The sequence below is a fragment of the Pseudophryne corroboree genome, chromosome 9, assembly GCF_028390025.1.
Source record: "Pseudophryne corroboree isolate aPseCor3 chromosome 9, aPseCor3.hap2, whole genome shotgun sequence".
NCBI lineage: Eukaryota > Metazoa > Chordata > Amphibia > Anura > Myobatrachidae > Pseudophryne > Pseudophryne corroboree.
Genome location: NC_086452.1, coordinates 220,557,444 through 220,578,438, shown reverse-complemented (window position 1 = coordinate 220,578,438; position 20,995 = coordinate 220,557,444). Strand labels below are relative to the sequence as shown.

Below are 20,995 nucleotides of genomic sequence, written 5' to 3'. Positions count from 1 at the left end.
CATCTCTATTATAGGCAATTGCTCCGCCTCCACATCATTTTCCTCCTCATACATGTCGACACAAACGTACAGACACAGCACACGCACAGGGAATGCTCTGATAGAGGACAGGACCCCACTAGCCCTTTGGGGAGACAGAGGGAGAGTATGCCAGCACACACCAGAGCGCTATATATATATATAGGGACAACCTTTATAAGTGTTTCTCCCTTTATAGCTGCTGTATTGTTAATATCCCGCCAATTAGTGCCCCCCTCTCTTTTTTACCCTGTTTCTGTAGTGCAGGACTGCAGGGGAGAGTCAGGGAGACGTCCTTCCAGCGGAGCTGTGAGGGAAAATGGCGCCTGTGTGCTGAGGAGATAGGCTCCGCCCCCTTCTCGGCGGCCTTTCTCCCGCTTTTTGTGGAAATCTGGCAGGGGTTAAAATTCATCCATATAGCCCAGGGGGCTATATGTGATGCATTTTCGCCAGCCAAGGTGTTTCTATTGCTGCTCAGGGCGCCCCCCCCTAGCGCCCTGCACCCTCAGTGACCGGAGTGTGAAGTGTGCTGAGAAGCAATGGCGCACAGCTGCAGTGCTGTGCGCTACCTTGTGGAAGACAGGATGTCTTCTGCCGCCGATTTTCCGGACCTGTTCTTGCTTCTGGCTCTGTAAGGGGGCCGGTGGCGCGGCTCTGGGACCGAGCTCCAAGGCTGGGCCTGTGATCGGTCCCTCTGGAGCTAATGGTGTCCAGTAGCCTAAGAAGCCCAATCCACTCTGCACGCAGGTGAGTTCGCTTCTTCTCCCCTTAGTCCCTCGATGCAGTGAGCCTGTTGCCAGCAGGTCTCACTGAAAATAAAAAACCTAAACTAAAACTTTCACTAAGAAGCTCAGGAGAGCCCCTAGTGTGCACCCTTCTCGTTCGGGCACAAAAATCTAACTGAGGCTTGGAGGAGGGTCATAGGGGGAGGAGCCAGTGCACACCAGGTAGTACTAAAGCTTTCTATTTGTGCCCAGTCTCCTGCGGAGCCGCTATTCCCCATGGTCCTTACGGAGTTCCCAGCATCCACTAGGACGTCAGAGAAAAGGGAGAACTTTTCAATAAAAAGCACAAACCCCATGTACTTGCATTTGTCTTTCTGAAACAGACATACTCTAGAACAAGGAGAAATAAAATATAATCAGTCTGATTACAGCGGTCACATTTTTTGACCATATAAAACAGGTTTCTTTTTATTAAGCACTTGTAATTCTTTTAATCGCAATGCTGGTAAAATGTTCTTCCTCTATAGACTAGTCTCATGATTTTTTTTCTCCTCTTTAAATTTTAACAACACAGCCATAAAATAAATAATCAGTGGTTATTGTGGCAGCGGGTTCTTTAAAGTCAGTGGCAGAGTCAAAGGTCATCATAACAGGAAACTCCTGAAAGCTATGTGAAATTAATAGTGTGTGCCCCGACACAGGTTAATAAGGCTTTCCGGAGGGGGCTGTGGGTTTCACAGCTGACACATGGCATCAGATGGGGCAGTAAAACACCGGCTCAGTACCTATGCCTCTCAGGACGGCTTACCTAAAGAATGTGCAGCTGTGGTTTTTGAGCTGAAGAAGCGTCCCAAACCTAAATCCCCCAGCTTCACCACGCCTGTGGCTGTTATAAACACATTGGCCGGCTTAATATCTAGGGGACAGAAAAAAAAAAAAGTGAAAGGGTAAGTTTAGGGAGGCAATAAAAGAATCTGCAGGAAAAAGTGCAATATAGTCAGTTCCTCCAATGCTGGAAATATAAATTAGACACTGTTAAATACACAAACCAAAAGTAACCAGCTAAGACACCATCTTTTGTGTATGTATTTATAAGTATAAATACAGATGTGTCCTCATGCATCTACCTTATATGCCAAGCGGCGGGAGACACCTGGTGCAAATGAGACGCTCAGGGGTATATTTACTAAAGTGCGGGTTTTTAGAAGTGGAAATGTTGCCCATAGCAACCAGATTCTTCTTAACATTTATCTAACACTTTCTAGAAGGTAATAGCAAGACTGATTGGTTGCTATGGGCAACATCTATACTTCTAAAAACCCACACTTTAGTAAATATAACCTTTAGAGAGGAGGAACGTACCATACATTTTTTTAATCTAGCATGTTATACGCATCATAGAATCAGCAAAAAGTTGATTAACGTACTGGAGATTCTAGGCTGCAAATGTAACCACACATATAAATCCGCATATAAAGCACGAGGAAAGCTTCGTTCTGAGCCCTTTTTACATAAATTCAGTCTCGGTCACACACACAGAATAAATATTGAACATCACAGTGGTCGCTTCCAGTAGTTTCATTTGTGCAAATAAAAAGTGCATTTTGAGCGAAATGTAGAGGGGCACACACTAATATTACACACACACCCCCACACCAACCCATCACCCATAACATTAAATTATCGCGTGTCACCTGTCAAAGAGCGGGATATATTAGACAGCAAGTGAACACTCCGTTCTTGCAGCTGATGTGTTGATAGCTGGAAAAATGGGCAAGCGTATAGATCTGTGCAAGGACTAAAGTGTAATGACTAGAAGACTGGGTCAGAGCATCTCCAAAATGACAGGTCTTCTAGGGTGTTTGATAAGTATCTACAAAAAGTGATCCGAGGAAGGAGAACAAGTGACAAGAACAGGGGCGTGGGGAGTGAAGGCTAGCTAGTCAGGTCCAAGCCCACAGAAAAGTGTCAGAACACACAGTGTATCACAGCTTGCTGCGTATGGGGTGGCATAGACGCAGTGTGGTCAGAATCCAATGCTGACCCATGTCCACGACGAAAAGCACTTACAATGGGCATGTGAACCTCAGAACTGGACCATGAAGCAATTGAAGAAGGTGGCCTCGTCTGATGAATCACAATTTCTTTTAAATCATATGGATGGCTGGGTACATGTGCATTGTTTACTTGGGGGAAAGAGATGGCATCAGGATGCACTATGGGAAAAAGGCAAGCCAGTGGAAGCAGTGTGATGTTTTGGGGAATATTCTGCTGGGAATCCTTGGGTTATAGCATTTATGAGGATGTTACTTTGACACAAAAACTACTTAAACATTGATGCAGACCAAGTACACCCCTTCATGGCAATGTTATTCCATGATCGCAGTGGCCTCTTACAGCAGGATAATGCACCCTGCTATGCTGCAAAAATTGTTCATGAGTGGCTTGAGGAACAGGACAGGAAGTTCAAGATTGGCCTACAAATTCCCCAGATCTCAATCCAATTAAGCATCTGTGTTACGTGCTGAAAAAAGTCCAAACCATGGAGGATTCTGCTGCTACTGTCTTGGTGCCATATTCCACAGGACAACTTCAGAGGTGTTTTGAAGTCCATGCCTCTATAGGTTACAGTTGTTTTGGCAGCACAAGAGGGACCTACACAGAAATTGGAGCACTACATACAAAGTACTACAATGCAGAGGGTGCTGCTTTTATTCATGCCAAGTTCTGCTGTGCTTTGTATACAGATTCAGACTCTGTCACACACAGATACACAAGCATAGCATATCAAAGTAATCAGTGCAGTCTAATAATAATAATACAAACTGTGGCCGATACCTGATATTTTAGCGTCAAGTTATTTTCTAGGACAAAACCAAGATTCCGCACATGTGCTGGGGGGTTCAGAACTGCAAAACACTGAACAAGTCAGTCCTGCTGGTTGGATATGCTGCAGTCTTGTCCTTTGAACTATCATAAGGACCTCTGTTTTATCAGGATTCAGTCGCAGCCAACTGGCACTCATCCACTCTTGGAGAAAGTCACTTAGGGTTGTTATTGGGTTCTCAGTACCTGGAGCAAAGGACAGGTATAGTTGTGTATCATCTGCTTAGCAGTGGTAGACCAGGACATGATGGCTGACTATTTCACCCAGTGGTAGCATGTATACTGCAAAAAGCATAGTGGATAATAATAGAACCCTGTAGGACACCACATAGCAGTTGCGCTGGTGGCAATGAGTACACTCTAGAAGAAACACTGACCTGCCGGTGAAAAATTATTTGAACCAGCTAAGCACTGTGCACAGACATTTTTCTAAGCACTGTGCACAGAAATTTTTCAGGCGCTTAATTAGAATCCCATGGTCCACAGTATCAAATGCAGCAGAGAGATCCAGAAGGCTTAAGATTTAACAGTCAGCTCTGTCTCTTGCCATCATATGATCATTAAGCACACACCAGAACTGTTTCAGTTCTATGTCTTCTCCTGGATCCTAACTGGAATGAATCATAAATATCATGGGTTGTTAGGCGGGTTTCTAATTAGTAGTGAAGTGATTCTGTCGCAACACGACTAAGATGCATGTTCATGAAAAAAAAAAAAAAAGACTTACAGAATATTCTAGGCGCGGCTCCCTTGCCCTAGATGTCACGAGCTACATGGCATATTGAAAACACATCTGTTCTGTATTACAAGCAGTTGTTGCTACATATACATTTCTCTTGGGTGCTGGTCCCTACAACGCATACTGGAGGTTGGCATACTTCAGTGCTTTCCTAATCCAGACCTCAAGGACCCCTAACTGTGCATATTTTACAGATCACCTCAGTATCACAAGTGAAATAACAAATTAACTCCAACTGTGGATCTTTTAAAATATGTCAGACATTAATTAATACCTATGCACCAACTTAAGATTTGTAAAACATGCCCTGTTAAGGGTCCCTGAAGACTGGAGTTGGGAAATACCAGTGTACTTTCTGCTAAATTAAAAAGAATTTAATGTAGTGACCAAAATAGGAGTACTCTGAATAGATTTAGGCATTCCACGTGGCTAAACACATTTGCAAAAGTATGCTTTTTGTTATTACATTGGAAGCAGTTTTCATTAACAATATTTTTCTGTTAAATAGTAATGGAGTGCTAACCCCAAATCTACCTCATCTCCTGTCCTCCCCAATTTCCATTTTGTAACTGGTCTAATTCTTCTATTTTATCTCCAAACAGCGCTTTTATTTCCACTGCCCCTCAAATATCCATCAGAATGCAGTCTCTCAAATCTACTGTCCTATGCTTCACTCTTCTCATCAATATTTTCTCCATATTTGAAGCACTGCTACAACAGTACTTTTCTTACAATAGATGAAACCAAATAGATTATACTGTAAATTGTGATCTCATATCTCCATTACTGCATCCTGTTATCTACGCTTCAGTTCATCCTAAATGCCACAGCAAGACTGATCTCCCTAACCCCTCTACAAATATTGGTACACCACTTTTCAAATCCCTACATTGGCCTTGCATATCTTCCAAAATCTAATTCAAATTAACCTTGCCCTACAAAGCCCTCAGTACCACTTTATACATCACAAACCTCATCTTGAATCACAAAATGATCTCTCTCATATGCATATCTACCCCTGACTTACACCTTACCTTCTCTCGGGAAACAGACTCTCATTCCTGAGACTCACATGCTAAGCGCCATTAGATATGACCCCACTTAATGACTAAACATTTAAATGTTGTTTGAAAAACCTCCTCTTTATTACAGCCTACCCAACTTGCAGACTAGTCACAGTGTTATATCTGTCCCAATCACCACCAAGTCACACTTAACCCTCTTGTCGCAGATGTGCCCTTTTCCCACAAAAAGCTCTTTTAAGAGCAGGGGCATCAGTATACCCTATATTTCCAAGTCTGCATTTATTTTTGTCTATTGTGTAAGCTTGTTTAATGTAGGCTCTCTTTTACCCTTGGTCCAATGGTGTGGTGCAATGGAGTATCTTACCAATAAATGACTAATAAGGATTCAGCTCTTTCAGCCTCTACGTCCATACACTTACTGTATAATAAGACTAACTGGGAGAAGCACTTTTGTGCCGGGTGTCCCCTTTGTAATATGCAGCACAAACAAAGGAGTTGACAGTGTGCAATGCATTCTGCACCATGTGATCTACCTTCTTCCTCTGCAAGATCCAGCTATGCACATTAGTATTTTTAGGCATGTGGGGGGGAGATCTCAGAGGCAGGAAAGGCAGTCTGAGTGGAACTTGGGAATCTTAAGGCTGACACTCAGTTTGACTATACCACCTATGCAAGCAGGTACAGCCCTAAAACCTGGACTGTGGGGGTGCCTTGAGTATCGCGTTTTGGAACCACTGGTGTAGCAGATCTACATAGTTATATTGTAAAGCTAGTCTTCAGAGGCAGCTGTGTTTTGTAGTGGGAGAATTTTCACATTTACAATAAAGGTGGAGCCCTACTAAAACAACCTAGCAGGAAAACTATGAATTAACGGTTAAGGTAAGATTGGTCCAAAGGATATGGCATTCTTGTTACAGGATCTAAATTAGTTATATTGCGTAAACAGAGCATTTCAGCCAGATAAAATGAAAACCTTAGTAGTTACCTCTGTGCATGACACGGCGGGAATGCATATGTTCCAGTGCACTGCAAAGCTGCACAAAATATTTCCACACTGTCCGTTCAGGGATTAACCGCTTTTGTTTCTTAAAGTGCTGAGACCAAAATAAAAACACATACGCGTTAAATAGTACTTAATGGGTATTTTCTTTATTAAAAAGGCTGTTGCAGGTCTTCAATGAAAATCGACAAAATTGTCAACAGTGAAACACTTATACCAGGGGTTCTCAACAACGGTCCTCAAGGCACACTAACAGTCCAGATTTTAAAGATATCCATACTTGAGCACAGATGACTTAATTAGTACCTCAGTTATTTTGAGCCATCCATCTGTGCTCAAGCACGGATATAACTAAAAGCTGGTTTGTTTGTGAACCTTAAGGACTGAGGCTGGGAAACACTGCTTAGAGTACGCACTTTTTATATGTTCTAGTGTTCTCCCTTCCTATGGCAAAAAAACCCACTAAGACCCCCAATAGATCAAATGAAAGGCTCATAAGCAGAGAATAATATAGTCTTAGATGCCATAGTTGTTTATAAAAGACAGTATTGTGCAATGTTTTAAGAGGTACTCTGGTTTACCAATGAATACTACAAAATGTCTTTACAGCTTAATGACCCACAATACAAGTGTACTGTCGGAAGTTATAGTAATGAAAACATTAAATAGAGCATACAGATGGAGCCATCTTTATCTTGGCCTTTAATAGGATTAACTGAGCCAGAGCAGTCAGATTTAATCACTTGCTGTAATGACTTAAACCCCTGCTGTATTGTTCTCTCTGTATTGTATTGCAGCTGAGATCAATAGATGAAAGGTTTATGCTAATAAACCATGGTATGCCTAGGCGCAGCAGAGAAGCCAAGATAAGCGTGGCTCCATCTGTATATGCAGGGAAAGAAAAACATGGATCCACATTAGCAAAGTAGTGTATCACAGATCATATGATGAATTTCCCCATTTCTAAGGCTGCACATATCTCCTTTAAATTGTAAGCTTTATGCTGACCATACACTAGTGCGATATCGGATACGAATGTAAAGCTGGTCATACATTAGGACGATATCGGATACGAATGTAAGATTTCAACGCATCGTATGATGCATTGGGGTCTATTCATGAAGCAGTGAAAAGTGTGGAGAAGTGAGCCAGTGGAGAGTTGGCCATGGCAACCAATCGGCGTTAAAGTAACATTTATAATTTGCATACTATACAACTGTACGGAGAAGCTCATTGGTTGTCATGGGCAACTTCTCCACAGGCTCACTTCTCCACTTTTTTCACTGCTTCATGAATAGAACCCATTGTGTGCACATCATATGCGTTTTCGGTAGGCTTACGATGCGATGTGTGTCCTGGTTGGTTGAATGTCACATCAAAATGATCATTCGTGCAGTCCATATTATCCGTCGTAATCGTATGCACATTGTACCTTGTTTTATGCTCATACAACGCATCGTATACGATCAGCATCATTTTTGAGTGCCATTTCAGTCCAGGTGATAGCATGCTTTTTGTGAAGCACACAATTGATTGATAAGATTGTATGCTTCATCGTATGCATATAAAACTTCAAATCATGTGCGATGGGTTCCACAGGGGATTGAATGGAAATTGTATGAGGAATTGGATTGGATGCTGGCTGTCCTAATGTATGGCCAGCATTAACCTACAAGACACAAGCAGTCTGACAGACCAAAACAGTGCTTGTGGTGCTACAGCATTAACTTTTCCACTGCTAGATACGTGCTAGCAAATACACTAAGTCACAGGTTCCCCAGAGGTAAAGCGTGAGCAATCAAAGCACTTGAAACAGTGTCCTCCCTCTCTCCTTTTGTTTCATTATATATTCCTATTTTGTGTTCACAATCTACTTACCTTTCTGTATAATGGTCATGACAACAAAGTCATATGAAGCAAAGGAGAAAGTAATGTGGGAAATACGACTACTGTGTTTATGAATTCACCATGGCCCATTTACCAACATTACATTTAGGTAAAACATTTGCACTAAAAACACAGTAACCAATGATTAATTCGCTTTAATTTGTCTAGCAAAAGTTTGACAACGGGATAATCAAGCTAATTATATGTGCTAGCCAATTTAATCAGTAGGGTTTACCCAGCACATAACGCCCAGAGGGAGTAACGTTTCCTCACAGCTTCATGAGCTGCGAGGAAAAGTTCTCATGAAAAGGCACCTTCTGGGTCACTAACACACAGGGAAACACATACATTACGCATTTTATGCGAAACGTATGGAATAGCGCACGTTAACTCTGTATTTACCGCATGGGGAAAAGAATGTTTTATTGAATAGCTCCGCACGTGAAACCCAGAGCTATTCCCCATATGGCAAAACCTGCTGCTAATTGGTTTTCTCCAATATCTACTTATCTCATAGTTCCCCCATGTCCCATAATCACATGCAGCTGGACAGGAAAGTTAAATGAAGGCATCATTATGGGGCATATTCAATTACTGGCTAATTACCGCACCAATCAGCTCAGAGCTATTAAATTCAATAGACTTTTTCCCCTAATGGAAAATCAGGAATTTAAGCATGGAAACTCACTGAGTCCTCATGAACTGTGAAATCTACCCCCTTAGTGCCTTTTTCTTGTGTACTTTTCCTTGCGGTTCCTGAAGCTGTGAGGTAATAGATAGCCTTGGGTTAATCCCCGCTAACTGAATCGACCCAACGTGGTACAGTAATTAGTTGCATGGTTTATCTTGCGTCTAACTGAATATGCCCTGTTGTGTTACTTTGCAATAGAGCAGTGGTTCTCAAACTCGGTCCTCAGGACCCCACACAGTGCATGTTTTGCAGGTAACCCAGCAGGTGCACAGGTGTATTAATTACTCACTTACACATTTTGAAAGGTCCACAGGTGGAGCTAATTATTTCACTTGTGATTCTGTGAGGAGACCTGCAAAACATGCACCGTGTGGGGTCCTGAGGACCGAGTTTGAGAACCTGTGCAATAGAGCATAAGGGGAAAAGCAAGACAGCAAGGAGATAGTGGTTAATCAAAATTATTTTTGACTAGCGCTTTATGTAGCGCCTTCTCTAAAGATTCTGACCTGCATACATATAATCCAGCAAAAACTACTACTACTTTATGAATGAATCCCGAACGTATATGAAGAGCAAAAAGTTGCCCAGAAATGTACAATTATATTACCCATGTGCTGTGTTTTATAGACAGTGTCTCGTACTACACCAAAACTTTACTACAATCACTTTTAAATGGAAACATGTCATGTAACTGTTTGGTGATGTGAGGCAATGGTGTTTTATTATGTACTAATGAGTGATAGTCAATGAGGCAGAACTAAAAACAAGCAACAGGGTACCTTCAGAAATGCTCTATTGGCAGAAATCACATTTGGTAACACAGTCTATACCACATAGGATTTAACCCAATTTTGTTTCCTTAAACTAAGCTGCGGTGCCCAACAATAGTATCTATTCCTGGGCACTGCAGCTCATCCATGCATAATGTACGAGACAGTAGAGAGCTGGGTCTTCAGTAATAGCTGGGGGGAAATCCAGAACACCCACTCCTTAAAACACAGCAGAGATCCCGCTCCCTTCCTAAACAGTATCAGGCCGATATATTCACTCCTTCCCCTATAGCATTAGATGCTGGATGGAAGAGGGGTTGGGACTGCAGAAAGTTATTAATACTACTTGTCATTTACATTTCTCCCACAAAAGTAAATTGTCGACACAAGCAAAAGGTCGCCGTGGAAATGGAAGACACAATTGAATTTTTAACCACCTACCGGTAAACCCTTTTCTCGTAGTCCATAGAGGATGCTGGGGTTCCATTTAGTACCATGGGGTATTAACGGGTCCTTTGGGAGCCATGGGCACTTTAAGAGCTTAACAGTGTGGGCTGGCTCCTCGCTCTATGCCCCTTCCACCAGACTCAGTCTAGAAACTGTGCCCAAAGAGATGGACATACTTCGAGAGAAGGAAATATACAGATAGTGGTGAAATTCACACCAGCTCACACCGCATTGAAAACCATGCTAACCCGCATGCAACATGAAGAAACCATGGTAACCAGCATGAAACATGAACAAAACATGTTAACCAGCATGCAACTAACCAGCAGGAACTACAAGAAACCCTGCTAACCAGCATGAAATCGGAACAGGAACAGTTTAACCAAGCAACAATGCAGGAAAACGAAGCACTGGGCGGGCGCCCAGCATCCTCTACGGACTACGAGAAAAGGATTTACCAGTAGGTGATTAAAATCCTATTTTCTCTTACGTCCTAGAGGATGCTGGGGGTTCCATTTAGTACCATGGGGATGTACCAAAGCTCCCAGTACAGGAGGGAGAATGCTGAGGCACCTGCAGAACAGATTAACCAAACTTTAGGTCCTCAGAGACCAAAGTATCGAAATTGTAGAACTTGGCAAACGTGTACAACCCTGACCAAATAGCTGCTGGGCAAAGCTGTAAAGCAGAGAGGGGTGGGCCGCCGCCCAGGAAGAACCCACTTTACGAGTAGAGTGGGCCTTAACAGATTTTGGACACGGCAAGCCTGCCGTAGAATAAGCATGCTGGATAGAATATCTGATCCAGCGAGAAATTGTCTGCTTAGAAGCAGGACACCCAACCTTGTTGGGATCATAAAGGACAAACAGAGCGTCTGACTATCTGTGACTAGAAGTTCTCTTCACATATTTTCAAATCCCTCACAACATCCAAGGACTTTGAGTAATCGAGGTGTCAGTAGCCACTGGCACCACAATAGGTTGGGTGATATAAAAATCAGACACAACCTTTGGAAGAAATCGCTGACGCGTTCTGTGCTCAGCTCTATCCTCATGGAGAATCAAGTAGGGGCTCTTGTGCGACAATGCCCCCAATCCTGACACACGTCTCGCAGATGCCAATGCCAACAGTGTGACAGCCTTCCAAGTAAGAAACTTTACGTCCACCTCCTGCAAAGGTTCAAACCAATCCAATTTCAGGGACTGCAACACCACATTAAGATCTCAAGGTGCCGTAGGAGGTACAAAGGGTGGTTGGATGTGCAGAACTCCTTTCAAGAATGTCTGAACCTCAGGGAGGACAGCCAATTGTTTCTGGAAGAAAATGGACAAGGGCGATATCTGGACTTTTATAGAGCCCAAGCGTAGGTCTACATCCACACCTGCTTGCAGAAAGAGGAGAAAACATCCTAGATGAAACTCCACCATAGGAAGCTTCTTGGATTCACACCAAGACACATACTTTTTGCCAAACCCGATGGTAATGTTTTGACGTTACTCCTCTGATGTTGCCCGACTGAACTTGAATGGCTTGATCTTTCAGAAGATGTGCCGCTTGTAGAAGGCCGTTGTATATGGCCGTTAGTTACAGAATGTTTACAGGAAGGAGAGCTTCCTGACCTGACCACTTTCCCTGGAAGTCCTCCCCTTGGGTGACTGCTCCCCAACCTCTGAGACTTGCATCTGTGGTTAGAAGAATCCAATTCTGAATCCCAGAACCTGCTGCCCTCAAGTAGGTGAGAAGTTTGCAGCCACCAGAGGAGTGAATTCCTGGCTTTCGGCGACATGCGTATCTGCTGGTGCATGTGAAGATGTGATCCCGACCAATTGTTCAGGAGAGCCAGTTAGAAGAACCGTGCATGGAATCTTCCATACTGTAAAGCCTCGTAGGAGGCTACCATCTTCCCCAGAAGGCGAATGCACTGACGAACGGATACCCCGGCTGGCTTCAGGACATCCCGTACTATTGAGCTGATCACCGACGCTTTGTCGGCTCCAAATGCGACTTTGGAAGGTTCAGGATCCACCCAAGATCCTGGAGTAGGCGAGTTGAGAGAGCAATACTCTGTAACAGCCTCTCCCTGGAAGATGCTTTTAGCAGCAGATCGTCCAGATATGGCATTATGTTCACTCCCTGTCTATGGAGGAGTAGCATCATCTCTGCCATGACCTAGGGGAATACCCTCGGTGCTGTGGAGAGGCCAAATGGCAGTGCCTGGAACTGATAGTGACAGTCCAGCAGCTCAAATCTTAGATAAGACTGGTGAGGCGGCCAGATAGGAATGTGAAGGTACCATGATATCCAGGGATACTAGGAATTCCCCCTCCACCAGACCTGGGATCACCGCCCTCAGAGACTCCATCTTGAATTTGAATTCCCTCAAGTACGGTTAAATGTTTTTAGGTATAATATTGGCATTACCGAACCGTCACGTTTCGGTACCACAAACAGGTTTGAGTAATCACCCTTTTGTTGTAGGTGAGGTGGAACTGGAACAATGACATTTGTTTGGCAAATGTTTGAATAGCTTCTAGCAGTAGGTAGTAACAATCTGTGAGGTGGGAGTACTATATACTCCAGTCTGCACCCCTGGGCAACCCAACAGTTTCCAGGGTTCTAGGCAGGATATCGCCCAGATGTTTAACTGAAATCTCTTGTCTCCCTCCCACCTGCCTGATCCCCAAGCAGTGAGGTCCACCGACAAACCGAAGGGTTTGAGTAGGCAGAATCCGAAATCCGTCCCTGGGAAGAGAATAATCCCAATCTGCGACCAGTGTAATCCTTTATGGAGGTTGTACCAGGGACAGGTAACACAACCTTCTTTGACAATTTAGACACTCTTTAGGGATGTGGATTATATCTCTGGGTGTACTCAGGTTTTCCCAAATAAGAAGTTTAACACTCTAAATAGTGGGAAGGCATATATTTTATATATATATATATATATATATATATATATATATATATATATATATATATATATATAATCTAATATAATATATATCTCTATATCAAGATTTATGATAAGAATTTACCATTGTTAAATCTCTTTCTGCGAGGTACACTTGGCTCCACAAGGATTAACATCGGGGTGTAGAGTAGGATCTTGATCCAAGGCACCAACAGGCTCAAAGCTTTGACTGTTCCCAAGATGCACAGCGCCGCCTCCTCTATAACTCCGCCTCCGTGCACAGGAGCGCAGTTTCGTTAACCAGCCCAATGCAGTAGCAGGTACTAGGGACGACAATCGCTCGTAGCCAATTACAACACACTCACCACAGGAGAGGGTGTCAGCGGCTATGTCACACCAACCCAAAGAAGCTAAGTGCGTCAGGGTGGGCGCCTTGTGGAGCCCAGTGTACCTCGCAGAGAGAGATTTAACAACGGTAAGATCTTACCATAAATCTCGTTTTCTGCTGCGGGGTACACTGGGCTCCACAAGGATTAACATCATGGATGTCCTAAAGCAGTTCCTTATGGGAGGGGACGCACTGTAGTGGGCACAAGAACCCGGCGTCCAAAGGAAGCATCCTGGGAGGCGGAAGAATCAAAGGCAAAGAACCTTATAAACGTGTTCCCCGAGGACCACGTAGCCGCCTTGCACAATTGTTCAAGGGTCGCACCACGGTGGCCCGCCCAAGAAGGTCCAACCAAAAGAGTAGAATGGGCTTTGATGGTAGCAGGAGCTGGACGACCAGCCTATACATAAGCATGTGCAATCACCATTCTAATCCATCTGGCCAGGGTTTGCTTGGAAGCAGGCCAGCCACGTTTGTGAAAACCAAACAGTACAAAGAGAGAATCAGATTTCCTAATGGAGGATGTTCTGTTCACATTGATACAGAGAGCACGTACCACGGCCCTCATTCCGAGTTGTTCTTATGCTTAAACCTATCCGGCTTTTTATAGACCGGCTCAGGATCATCAGACACCTGAAGAATGAGCCTAATTGCCTCAATCAGATCAGGGACATCCACCAATGACTTCCTATCCCCATCAGAAACACCTGAGTCAGTGTCTGTGGGATCAGTATACGCACCATCCTCCTCAGAGGACGTGTCCGGGATAACAGTGGATTGGGATGAGGTAATGGCCCGTTTAGAAGACGACTTAGTCTTAGGCGGGCGAGAATGACACTTAGATTTAGTCAGTCAGTGACCGGTTCAAATGCTGTAATGGAGTGGAGATTTGATCTGCCCATGGCAGATTATTAGCAGGGACCATAAACTGCTGCATTGGCACAGGTGGTCCCACAGGGGCACCAATTTAGTTACAAGCGTGTTTAACAGCGTGGAAAAGGTAGCTCAAAGTGGGTCTTGAGTTGCCCCCGGTGCTACAGACCCACTGGGGGGTAAGGAACCCCCTGAACCTGAACTCTCTGCTGCCATATTATCCTCCAAAATGTCTGTGGCATCACCACCACGCAATGTGGGAGAAGCCCCAGCTCCCTCGTCTCGTGTAGCCGACATAACAGTAAGCACAATATTGGGCGACCTGGTACAATACTTAGCAGCGATATACCTAGCAAGAACTCCCAGTGAAGTGTGACTGTGTCAGCACAAACCGGGAATCCAAGAGATATATGGTGACTATAAATCCCAAGGAAAAATACACAGCAAGTATAACTTGTGGAAAACCTATATTATACAGAAAACCTGATACACTTAGCACCCTCAGGTTATGGAATACAGGAGTAGCACGCAGAGTGAAATACCCGATATGGCAGCCACGCAGCAGCTACATGCACACACACATATATAGTCACAAGCGTACCATGCAGAAATTATGCACCATAAAACTGCACTGGACTAGCAATACAAAGTACTACTCAGTAAAGCTATATGTGTCAACAATAGATCTAACAAAGCACAGTAGATACTGGATGTATATCACAGGGTGTTTATAACACAACCCTGAATGTATGTACTCTTTCTTAACTAACACTGTCCCAGTGACAGGTAGAAGTGTCCTGTAAAATGCACAGTGCTGGCGATCAGGCGGCTTTACAGAGGAGGATTTGCCCCAACAGTCCTAGGAACAGCTGAGCTCCGTTTGCAATAGCTGCTGACAGGGAGTGAGGGAGATATATGCAGCTCCAGGGCGAGAGCATTTACAGAAGTGGCGCCCTGGGGCTGTTAGAGGGGCTACAGTCTAGGCCCACTCCCCCTGCTGGCATCCCCACCGGGCGCTGCGGGCTTTGAAAATGGGGTTAATGTGAGCAGAAACCCCCCAAACCTGTACCCAATGTCCCTGTTGGCTAGTGGAGCGGCTGCCCAGTAACAGTGTCCACTACAGCGCACGGCCCGCCTCCCACAGCCGCGCTGGATCGCGGTAAAGTGAGACCCCTTACCTCCCCCTAACCTGCGGCCACGCGATCCAGGAGGACATCGGTGTGTGTGTGACTGACTGCTGGAAAGAACCGGAGCCTCCGCTGCAGTGACCCGGCAACCAGGGCGCGGGAGTATACAGCGCCGCTGGGGGTGATGGAGCTGCAGTCAGAAACGTCTATGAGACTTTACACACTGCAGCCCTGAAGTCTTGTAAAAGTATTCTTCTTCAGATTTCTTCAAATAAAGCTATAAATAGGCTGCAAAAAGCAGCCCTCCTGTTATGTGCCTGCTTACTGCATGGCACCAACTTGCAAACTGAGCCCCTGTGAACGGAGGCGGGGTTATAGAGGAGGCGGCGCTGTGCATCTTGGGAACAGTCAAAGCTTTGAGCCTAGATGTTAATCCTTGTGGAGCCCAGTGTACCCCGCAGCAGAAATTATATATATAATATTCCTCATCCCTATTAGCCTCAAATTATATGTTGTACCCCTCATATGTCAGATGCATTATATGGACAAGTGTACGCTTTTCAGGGTATGTAGTTGGGGTGATAGGCACAGCTGTGGAATTTGATTCCCCATACATCTCAAAACTCAGCATGGGACATATTTTAAGAAATATATGTGAAAGTACACCTTATGGAGGCCACCCCAGGGTGATCTGCCACCGAAGCCTGAGAATCTGTACAGTTTTGAGCATGGTAAAGACTCCCCATACATTCTGTATTACAGGACAAAGTCCCCCAAATAAGGTACAGTGGGTTACACACAAAGGAAAATGTCAGTACAATTTCCCCCCACCAGAATACCTTCAGAGTCACAGAGTACAAGGAACCAGCCACACCGCGCCCTTATAGGTTTTTATTATGATTATGAATAAAAAAAAATAAGAATTTACTCACCGGTAATTCTATTTCTCGTAGTCCGTAGTGGATGCTGGGAACTCCGTAAGGACCATGGGGAATAGCGGGCTCCGAAGGAGGCTGGGCACTCTAGAAAGATTTAGGACTACCTGGTGTGCACTGGCTCCTCCCACTATGACCCTCCCCAAGCCTCAGTTAGGACACCGTGCCCGGACGAGCAGACATAATAAGGAAGGATTTAGAATCCCGGGTAAGACTCTTACCAGCCACACCAATCGCACCGTACAACTCGTGATACTATATCCAGTTTGACAGTATGAAAACAACTGAGCCTCTCAACAGATGGCTCAACAATAACCCTTTAGTTAACAATAACTATTTACAAGTATTGCAGACAATCCGCACTTGGGATGGGCGCCCAGCATCCACTACGGACTACGAGAAATAGAATTACCGGTGAGTAAATTCTTATTTTCTCCAACGTCCTAGTGGATGCTGGGAACTCCGTAAGGACCATGGGGATTATACCAAAGCTCCCAAACGGGCGGGAGAGTGCGGATGACTCTGTAGCACCGAATGAGAGAACTCCAGGTCCTCCTCAGCCAGGGTATCAAATTTGTAGAATTTAGCAAACGTGTTTGCCCCTGACCAAGTAGCTGCTCGGCAAAGTTGTAAAGCCGAGACCCCTCGGGCAGCCGCCCAAGATGAGCCCACCTTCCTTGTGGAATGGGCATTTACAGATTTTGGCTGTGGCATGCCTGCCACAGAATGTGCAAGCTGAATTGTACTACAAATCCAGCGAGCAATAGACTGCTTTAGAAGCAGGAGCACCCAGCTTGTTGGGTGCATACAGGATAAACAGCGAGTCAGATTTTCTGACTCCAGCCGTCCTGGAAACATATATTTTCAGGGCCCTGACAACGTCTAGCAACTTGGAGTCCTCCAAATCTTTAGTAGCCGCAGGCATCACAATAGGCTGGTTCAGGTGAAACGCTGACACCACCTTAGGTAGAAACTGGGGACGAGTCCTCAATTCTGCCCTATCCATATGGAAAATCAGATAAGGGCTTTTACATGATAAAGCCACCAATTCTGACACACGCCTGGCTGAAGCCAGGGCCAATAACATGACCACTTTCCACGTGAGATATTTCAGATCCACGGTTTTTAGTGGCTCAAACCAATGTGATTTTAAGAAACTCAACATCACGTTGAGATCCCAAGGTGCCACAGGAGGCACAAATGGGGGCTGAACATGCAGCACTCCTTTCAGAAATGTCTGAACTTCAGGTACTGAAGCTAGTTCTTTTTGAAAGAAAAATCGACAGAGCCGAGATCTGTACTTTAATGGAGCCTAGTTTTAGGCCCATATTCACTCCTGCTTGCAGGAAATGCAGAAATCGACCTAGTTGAAATTCCTCTGTTGGGGCCTTTTTGGCCTCGCACCATGCAACATATTTCCGCCATATGCGGTGATAATGCTTTGCCGTAACATCTTTCCTGGCCTTAATAAGCGTAGGAATGACTTCTTCCGGAATACCCTTTTCCTTTAGTATCCGGTGTTCAACCGCCATGCCGTCAAACGCAGCCGCGGTAAGTCTTGGAACAGACAGGGCCCCTGTTGTAGCAGGTCCTGTCTGAGCGGTAGAGGCCACGGGTCCTCAGAGCATCTCTTGAAGTTCCGGGTACCACGCTCGTCTTGGCCAATCCGGAACCACGAGAATGGTGTTTACTCCTCGCTATCTTATTATTCTCAATACCTTTGGTATGAGAGGCAGAGGAGGGAACACAAACCGACTGGTACACCCACGGTGTCACTAGAGCGTCCACAGCTATCGCCTGAGGGTCCCTTGACCTGGCGCAATATCTTTTTAACTTTTTGTTGAGGCGGGACGCCATCATGTCCACCTGTGGTTTTTCCCAACGGTTTACCAGCATCTGGAAGACTTCTGGATGAAGTCCCCACTCTCCCGGGTGGAGGTCGTGTCTGCTGAGGAAGTCTGCTTCCCAGTTGTCCACTCCCGGAATGAACACTGCTGACAGTGCTAGTACATGATTCTCCGCCCATCGGAGAATTCTTGTGGCTTCCGCCATCGCCATCCTGCTTCTTGTGCCGCCCTGTCGATTTACATGGGCGACTGCCGTGATGTTGTCTGACTGGATCAGCACCGGCTGGTGTAGGAGCAGGGATTTTGCTTGACTTAGGGCATTGTAGATGGCCCTTAGTTCCAGAATATTTATGTGAAGGGAAGTCTCCTGACTCGACCATAGTCCTTGGAAGTTTCTTCCCTGTGTGACTGCCCCCCAGCCTCGAAGGCTGGCATCCGTGGTCACCAGGACCCAGTCCTGTATGCCGAACCTGCGGCCCTCTAGAAGATGGGCACTCTGCAGCCACCACAGTAGCGACACCCTGGTTCTTGGAGACAGGGTTATCAAGCGATGCATCTGAAGATGCGATCCGGACCACTGGTCCAACAGGTCCCACTGAAAGATTCTGGCATGGAACCTGCCGAAGGGAATTGCTTCGTAAGAAGCCACCATCTTTCCCAGGACCCGCGTGCAGTGATGCACTGATACCTGTTTTGGTTTCAGGAGGTCTCTGACTAGAGATGACAACTCCCTGGCTTTCTCCTCCGGGAGAAACACTTTTTTCTGGACTGTATCCAGAATCATACCCAGGAACAGTAGCCGTGTTGTCGGAACCAGCTGTGACTTTGGGATATTCAGAATCCAGCCGTGCTGGTGCAGCACATCCTGGGATAGTGCTACTCCCACCAACAACTGTTCCTTGGACCTCGCTTTTATTAGGAGATCGTCCAAGTACGGGATAATTAAAACTCCCTTTCTTCGAAGGAGTATCATCATTTCCGCCATAACCTTGGTAAATACCCTCGGTGCCGTGGACAATCCAAACGGCAGCGTCTGGAATTGGTAATGGCAATCCTGTACCACAAATCTGAGGTACTCCTGGTGAGGATGGTAAATGGGGACATGCAAGTAAGCATCCTTGATGTCCAGGGATACCATGTAATCCCCCTCGTCCAGGCTTGCAATAACCGCCCAGAGCGATTCCATCTTGAACTTGAATTTCTTTATGTATGTGTTCAAGGATTTCAAATTTAGAATGGGTCTCACCGAACCGTCCGGTTTCGGTACCACAAATAGTGTGGAATAATAACCCCGGCCTTGTTAAAGTAGGGGTACCTTGATTATCACCTGCTGAGCATACAGCTTGTGAATTGCCGTTAGCACCGCCTCCCTGTCTGAGGGAGCAATTGGTAAGGCAGATTTTAGGAACCGGTGGGGTGGGGACGCCTCAAATTCCAGCTTGTACCCCTGAGATACTATTTGCAGGATCCAGGGATCCACCTGTGAGCGAACCCACTGATCGCTGACATTTTTGAGGCGACCCCCCACCGTACCTGGCTCCGCCTGTGGAGCCCCACCGTCATGCGGCGGACTTGGAAGAAGAAGCGGGGGAGGACTTTTGCTCCTGGGAACCTGCTGTTTGTTGCAGCCTTTTTCCCCTACCTCTGCCTCTGGACAGAAAAGACCCGCCTTTTCCACGCCTGTTTTTCTGGGTCCGAAAGGACTGAACCTGATAAAACGGCGCCTTCTTAGGCTGTGAGGGGACATGGGGTAAAAATGCTGACTTCCCAGACGTTGCTGTGGAAACTAGGTCCGAGAGACCATCCCCAAATAAATCCTCACCCTTATATGGCAACACTTCCATGTGCTTTTTAGAATCTGCATCTCCTGTCCACTGGCGAGTCCATAAGCCTCTCCTAGCAGAAATGGACAATGCACTTACTTTAGATGCCAGTCGGCAGATTTCCCTCTGTGCATCTCTCATATATAAGACTGAGTCTTTTATATGGTCTATGGTTAACAGGATCGTGTCTCTGTCTAATGTGTCAATATTTTCTGACAGTTTATCTGACCACGCAGCGGCAGCACTGCACATCCAAGCTGACGCAATAGCTGGCCTAAGTATAATGCCTGTGTGTGTATATACAGACTTCAGGATCGCCTCCTGCTTTCTATCAGCAGGTTCCTTGAGGGCGGCCGTCTCCGGAGACGGTAGTGCCACCTTTTTAGACAAAGTGTGAGCGCTTTATCCACTCTAGGGGGTGTTTCCCAACGTGACCTATCCTCTGGCGGGAAAGGGAACGCCATTAGTACCTTCTTAGGAATTACCAATTTTTTATCAGGGAAAGCCCACGCTTCTAAACACACTTCATTTAATTCATCTGATGGGGGAAAAACTACGGGTAGTTTTTTCTCTCCAAACATAATACCCTTTTTAGTGGTACCAGTAGTTATATCAGAAATGTTTAACACCTCTTTCATTGCCTCAATCATACAGTGAATGGCCTTAGTGGGCATCAGGTTTGACTCATCGTCGTCGACACTGGTGTCAGTATCAGTGTCGACATCTGGGTCTGCTTGAGGTAGCGGGCGTTTTAGAGCCCCTGACGACCCATGCGACGCCTGGGCAGGCACGAGCTGAGAAGTCGGCTGTCCCACATTTGGCATGTCGTCGATTTTCTTATATAAGGAGTCTATACGTGCACTCATTACTTTCCATAAGCCCATCCACTCAGGTGTCTGCCCC

The 20,995-nt window shown here is 45.4% G+C and overlaps 1 protein-coding gene across 1 annotated transcript in view; it reads right to left on the bottom strand.

The window, feature by feature from the left end:
- The window catches only part of NEK7 (NIMA related kinase 7), a 347,672-nt gene that overhangs the window by 103,154 nt on the left and 223,523 nt on the right, over positions 1 to 20,995 (bottom strand). The window contains exons 6-7 of the mRNA XM_063940132.1: positions 6,379 to 6,487; positions 1,552 to 1,659 (exon numbers count right to left, since the gene is read on the bottom strand). Coding sequence (XP_063796202.1) covers positions 1,552 to 1,659; positions 6,379 to 6,487 — 217 coding nt within the window. The remainder of the gene's footprint in view (positions 1 to 1,551; positions 1,660 to 6,378; positions 6,488 to 20,995) is intronic.